The following is a 7,021-nucleotide window of genomic DNA, read 5'->3' as shown; positions in this document are numbered from 1 at the left end:
CATTGTAAAATGACTCTTGTCTCCAAATACATCAATGGTGCATTTCAAATGGATATTTTAATAATGTAACATAATTAAACAAATACACTAGAAATATAAGAGCCAAGATGGTCTAGAATTCTGGAGCTGGAGTACAAGGACATAGATTCAAATCTAACTCTGCCACATATCTGTGACCTTAAATAAGTCATTTTACATTTCTGTGTCTCTGTTTCTTCATGTGTAAAATGAGAATTTGGACTAGATCTGGGCTTCTTGACTCAGGGTCCATATACCCCATATTTCAGAGGATCCATGAATTTCAGTAAGGAAAAAAATGACATTTTTATTTCAGTATAATTGTTTCCTTTTAAAGCCTATGTATTTTACACATTTTAAAAATTCTGGGAAGGGGTACTTAAGTTTCAACAGAATGACAAAGGGGTCAATGATACAGAACCAGTCAAGGGTCCCCACCCTAGATGCTTTCTATAATTGCTTCCAACTCTAAATCTATTGTGCTAAATTTAATGTTAAAAAATTTCCTATTTTAAATTTTGAACTGCAGTTTCCACATTTTTAACATATCCTCTTCTTTTTTTGCTTTCTTCTCTTTATTTTTATTTTTTCCCTTCCCTCCTCTTAAAATCAAAAGTTAGACCTGAATGTAACCTTACAGCCCATCAATTCCTCTCATTTTATAGTTTAAGAAACTTGAAACCTTGCTCAATATCTTTTTCTCCTCTTCCTTCCCCAATAGAGTCCATAACATTGTTGAAAGTTCTATTAGTGTTTTTCTAATCTCATTGATGTGGGATGTAGGCAGTAAGGGGCAGTAAAAGGAATGGGAGCCTCATTCTATCACTAGTTGGTATTAGTTAAACATCAACTGCAAAACCTGTAGTTTCAGCATTAGTCAAGCATGAATTGTAGATTGTTCAATTATTTACTCTGTGTACCAGATCGTTAATGTTCTTTGCTAGGAATCAGTTTTGTGCCCATTTTCTTTTATTAATTGCTTATATTATTCTTAGAAATAATTATCTATTGTAATAATTAATATTAAATTATAAGGCTGTTAGTAGCTTTAGTAGCTTTATTACATTAAAGTAGTGATAGTAAAGAGAAGGAAATATAGGAAATAGGTAGAGAGTGGGCTAGCGTACCACCCTATGTGCCATTCTGAGGGAATCAAGCTCACCACCAACAGGGATTCTCCCTCAGGTTCCAATCTCCAGCCAGAAGAGTGTAAGAGTATGTGTGCAATTGCTAGGTCTCAGCTTATAAGCAGTTTTCTCCACCCACTAGCTCTTCCATGTCACATCTCAGGAACCAGTCATAGTTCCTTAATTTACCTGACACTGCTCAGGGGGGCAGTGCCTGTAGGACCAGTTTCCCATCTCCTTAGTTTCAACTTCCTTTCTCTGAGGGCCTGTCTATCCCTGCATATCTCAATGGTAAACACTGATTGATTACATCAAAGGTTGCTGATTGGTTACATTGAAACAATGGGAGGGAAATTCCAGGTCCCTGATTGATTAAATCTAAACAAAGGAAGAATTCCCTTCTCACACTATAGTGGTCCTCCAGTGTACCATATGCCCATGCTCCCACTCTGGAAGAGCATCAAGACCTCTCTGACAAATGATGACAAGGTGGACAATGGAAGAAATTGTAACCTACTCACTAAGGCTCCCAGTCTTGCATGAGCTCCTTATTCCCTATGCCATAGGTCCCCAAAGGTCCTATGGCAACAAACCCCAAAACATATACTTCCACCTGAGTTTGGAAAGGGAGATGCTAAGCAACCAGATCCCCATAATTAGCAACCCTGATCCACAGGGTATGGAAGCTGCCCCTCCACAGTGAAAGCTGCTACTTCACTACTCCTCAGTGGAAGCTGCCACTCCTTGGTGGAAGTTGTCACTCTACAATGGAAGCCACCACTCTTTGGTGGAAGCTGCCCCTCCATGGTAAAAGCTGCTACTCCTTGATGGAAGCTGTCACTCTACAATGGAAGCTGCCACCCTGCAGCAGAGCTGCAACTCCATATCATCAGCTCCAAAAAGGCTCACCTACTAACTGCTAGACTTATCCATCAGCCCTAAGGCCACCTGATTAGCCCCCAGTCTACCACCATAAACCACTTTTTTTTTCCATAAACCACTTCTTCAAAAAAAATTCTTTTCTGGACTGAATGGAGTTTGAGTCTCCCATTCTTAGTGCGAGACAAGGTTGGGTATGTTTCACCCACATCATCACGACCACCACTACCCCTTTTCCCTCCCTCCCCCCTGCAAAAAAAAAAAAAACCAGTTCTTAATAAAAGTCTAGTTCAACCCCTGCATAGCATTTCTCCAATAACTGAATAATCTTGGTGGCTTACTTAACTGCATGACCCCAAGCAAATCCCTTCATTTTGTTTGCATTCATTTTCCCATCTATAAAATGAACTGGACAAAGAAACAATGCATCATTCCAGTATCTTTTCCTAGACCTAGTAAAACATCAAACAGGGGGATAAAGAGTCAGACACAACTGAACAACAACATACTTTTTTTAAATTCAAAACTATTTCTTTTTCAGGATAAATTATTTTAAAATACATGGAATTACCTTTAAAAATGTCCTAAAGAGATAACTAGATGACTCAGTGGATTGAGAGCCAAACCTACGAGCAGAATGTCCTGGATTTAAATATGGTCTCAGATGTTTCCTAGCTGTAGGACCCTGAGCAAGTCACTTAACCCCACTTGACTAGCCCTTCCTGGTCTTCTCTCTTAGAAATTATCCTAAGACAGAAGATAGGGCTTTTTATAAGTCCTCAAAAGCTATTTCTGTCCTTCATGAAATCGTTTTAATCTTAAAATGAAGAATAAACACCTTTGGAATTGATGAGTTCTGGAGGAAAGGGCCACAGAGAGAAGAAATATAAGGTAAAGCAAGCAAACTATGAATAATTTAGAGAAGGAATCAGTATGTTCACAAGCAGATAAAAAAGTAAGTTAGGAAGATTAATCAGTTTTCAGGTGTGAGGGGTAAAATAGAAAGGGAGAATTGGGAGGCAAACAGACCCCAGCTATAGTACCAGGTATGAGGTGAAGAAGGGCCAGAGCATGGTGGTGTGAATAATAACAAGAAAGGATATTGAAGGAACCATTACAAAGACAATAAATACAAATGCATGTGTCTAATTCCAAACAACAAGACTGAACAGACAACTTCAAAATAGTTTATTTTCAGTGTACAGAACTATGTGACATCACAGTATCTTATGAAAATAAACTAGCAAAAATTTAGGATTAGAAAACAGTGTTTGTTTTTTAAATCACAATAGCAACCACATTAAAAAATCTCCTGGTCTAGATCTAGCCTCCCCTAATGGAGGAAAGGATGTCACAGTATAAATGTCAGGGAAGAAGGACTATGATGTCTAAATACAATTTTAATGCCTTTGGGGGAGAGAGAAAAACTCCAGAAATAGCTACAGGGACACTTAAGAAAGATGAAAAACAATTAGAGGTTCCAGTATTGTCAAAATAACCAAGAATCCATTCTAATCCTTAAGGCTGGGACATTATAGCATTAACTGAATTTTTGCATTCAATAAAGATGTTGATATTTTTTCTTCCCAACCTCCTAATTCCTACCAAATTAGGACTGAAAAAGAAGGTCTTGTGGTCTGTTCTATGCCTTCAAACTAGACTTCCCTTAGACTATCAAAGATGGAGTTAACAATCAAGTGGCCAACCTTGGCTCCAAAAGAGAGATGAGAAAAAACAGTCTCCCTTCCTCTCAGGGCCAAGGTGGGCAGACCACGATGTTGTCAGGTGCTTTGCTGTAGCAACACTTTGTTTCCATTAGCTGTTGCTCTTTCTTACAAGGAAGGGTTCTTCAAGGAAACATTTTTAGAAGTGACACTGAGATATATATATATGACATCTAAATATATATATATATATATATATTTAAGTATTACCAAATCATTTTTAAAAGAAAGAAGCTTCCCAGGCCTTGAAAATCTTCCAAAAATGAGATCCCAGAATCTCTTCTAGATTGGGATTTGATTTGGGTATTCCATAGTTAACCCAAAATGCTGATTTCAGTGTACTTAGTTATTAGTGGACCCAGAAATGTCCCATCTAATTTTGGATATTTCTGAGTATTTCTTAAGTGATCCGCAGCTATGGATACTACATCATTCTTGGGACCAGGATGTACAATGAAACTCCACTTACTAAAACATGCATTTGCCCTTTGAAATATCAATGTTTAATAGTCATGCATTTCAAACAGGTCATTGACGTTCTCAAACTACTACATTTCCCCAAGTACAGGAATCACCTAACAGGAACTGGTAACACCTTCTGCAGAAAGAACTTGATCAAAATGTCCATAGTGTTTGTATTTGTAAAATTCATTACAAAGAAAAGTACCGTGACTTGTCCCAGAAAAGCATGGAATTTTAAAATAGCAAATTAAATTTTTAAAAATCTCCAAAGTCTGAAATTTAATTCACTTATTTTTGACCAGGGGAGTGGACTCTCTTCTGTCTGAGTGGCTGCAAAGGGGAAGTCGGGAAACCAGGATTTAAATCTTAACTCTGACCCCTATTAGCTGCAATTTACTTTTTCCTCTCTTAGCTTTGGTTCCTCATCTATAAAATGGGGATAAAAAATATTGGTACTGCCTATATTACAGGTCTACTGCAAAAAAGTGTTGTAAGTTACTATTATTCTGAGTCTAGAGTGTTAGACAGGCAGTTAGGTGGTACAGTGAATAGAGCACTGGGCTTGGAATTGGTCTCAGACACTACCTGTGTCATCCTGAGCAAGTCACATCACCCTTATGTGCCTCAGTTCCTTAAATGTAAAATGGGAACATTGGAGAAGGAAATGGCAAATCATTCCAGTATCTCTGTCAAGAAAACTCCATGAACAACTCCACTGGGTCACAAAAAGTTGGGCATGATTAAACAAACAACAAGACTTTTAAACATGCTAGGATTGTGTTATATAGCTCAGACTGAAGTGATTTTAAAAAATTATCTCATCATATTCTTTGACAGAGTAGAAGCACCTAAAAGTAAAATCTACACAATGACAAAATTCCTATTTTCATATCCCACTAAATGCAATTAGCCTCTGACACAGTAATTCTAACACAATGTTCACCAAACAATACATAGGTATGCTCCCAGGTAGAAACCTGTTTTTACAACTTAGCATCGTGATTGCCCAACATGATCCTGTAGAAAGTACCTTGTAGGTTTCATTAACGTCAATTGATAGAACGTTAAATGCTCCAGAGTAAACTCCAAGGCGATGGGGGGACCTTTCATTACTCAACAATTTATGCTGTAACCTGAAGCCATACAATTTTTTTTTAAAAGAGAAATTTTCATACAAATTGTGTACCTTTTCCCCCTACAAGGTCACCTGAGAGGTAAGGACACATCATTTAAACAAGCATGTAGTTGGGAAAAAAGAAGAAGCAAGAGTGTGAACAATTCCACGTAAAGTGTTGTGTAAATGTACACTAGGGAGAGAGGTCCCTTGGGAGCAGCTTAAGAAAAAAAAACCCACAGATTATGTACAAAAAAGCATTTTGCAAAAGCTGCCTGTGATTTTGTTTTGATCTGTATTCCTTGTTCATTATTTCCTCAGCTAAAAATTACAATTGTGTCCTTTTTGTTCTAGTTTTTAATCTAAATTGAAAAGCACATAGAAAATGGGGAAGTGTTTTCTAGTTTATGCTGCACAATAAAAACGAAACAATTCACTAATTGACTCTTCTCCATTTTGTAATCGGGTTCCCTGGCACCCTAAAAGAAAACAAAAAGAAGAACAATTAGTTTAGGGAAAAAGAATCCAGAGCAATGTGACAAAACGTAACTTGATTTATATCTACAAACAAATCAGTTTTTTAAAACTAGATTAGATCTTAACATAATTGTTTAAAGTTATGGGGCAGGGGGCAGCTGGGTGGCTCAGTGGGAAATGGGAGATTCTAGGTTCAAATCTTCCTCATTGTGTGACCCTGGGCAAGTCACTTAACCCCCATTGCCTAGTGCTTACCACTCTTCTGCCTTCTTAAGTCTCAAAAGTTAAATTTAAGAACTACATTCTCACTTTCTCCGTCATTTTGTGTTTCTAATGAATGAGAAATTTCCCAGCATGGACTTCCTCATCCACATATATATCTTGTCTCTTTGAGCATCACTGTCAAATTCTTTAGTTGGATTCAGACACCTAAGTTCATATTTTCTTGTTTATAGATTGCAAGTTAATAAAAGGAATAATCCCAAATTGCTTTTCAAAACAACAGCCTAAATTGAAGATATTGATGCCAGTGAGATTATGGATCCCTCTAAGTATCTAAGTCATTATAAAATTTAGATTACCTCATTACATGTCATCATCTGGTCCTATGAAGTTCATTTTTTTGTATTTACTCAGATCTGTAACCTTTATTGTACCATAGGACTGTGTCTCCCCAACCATGTTAGTGGCATGGCACTGGTATACACCTTCATCCTCTTTTGTCAGGGGGTTGATCTAGAAAAAAAAGGTCAGAGAAAACATTAGGGTAAACACATTAATAACAGTGCCTTGCACAGTTTAAGCACTTAATAGATATTTTAATTGAATTAAGTTGATTAATACCAAGAAATATTGGTATTAGATTTTTGTAGAAGTAATGAAAATGTTGAAATGTGCTATAAAATGGAATCTTCATAAATCCCTTTGCAGGATTATTCTTTTTTTCTTAAAAAGAAAAGGAAATGTTGGTCTTTTGTTTGTTTGTTTGTTTGTTTTGATGTTATTTTTTTATTTGGTCAATTTCAAACATTATTGCTTGGTTACAAAAATCATTTTCTATTCCTCCCTCCCTTCCTCCCACCCCTCCCATAGCCAATGGGCAGTTTCATTGGGTATTAATTGTCCTTGATCAGAATCCATTTCCATGTTGTTGGTATTTGCATTAGGATATTCATTTAGAGTCTACATCCCCAATCGTATCCCCATGAAACCCATGTCAT

General features: G+C 36.9%; 1 protein-coding gene across 1 annotated transcript in view; it reads right to left on the bottom strand.

The window, feature by feature from the left end:
- Nucleotides 1–3,195: 3,195 nt before the first annotated feature.
- Nucleotides 3,196–7,021, bottom strand: part of IGFBPL1 (insulin like growth factor binding protein like 1) — a 67,757-nt gene continuing 63,931 nt past the window's right edge. Inside the window, exons 4-5 of the mRNA XM_001372394.4 lie at nt 6,383–6,536; nt 3,196–5,803 (exon numbers count right to left, since the gene is read on the bottom strand). Of these exons, the coding sequence (XP_001372431.2) occupies nt 6,387–6,536 (150 nt within the window). The 3' untranslated portion in view covers nt 3,196–5,803; nt 6,383–6,386. The remainder of the gene's footprint in view (nt 5,804–6,382; nt 6,537–7,021) is intronic.

Source organism: Monodelphis domestica, chromosome 7 (genome assembly GCF_027887165.1).
Source record: "Monodelphis domestica isolate mMonDom1 chromosome 7, mMonDom1.pri, whole genome shotgun sequence".
In the NCBI taxonomy this organism is placed as follows: Eukaryota; Metazoa; Chordata; class Mammalia; order Didelphimorphia; family Didelphidae; genus Monodelphis; species Monodelphis domestica.
The sequence above is the reverse complement of the archived record's forward strand: the minus strand, read 5'-3'. Positions and strand labels throughout refer to the sequence as shown.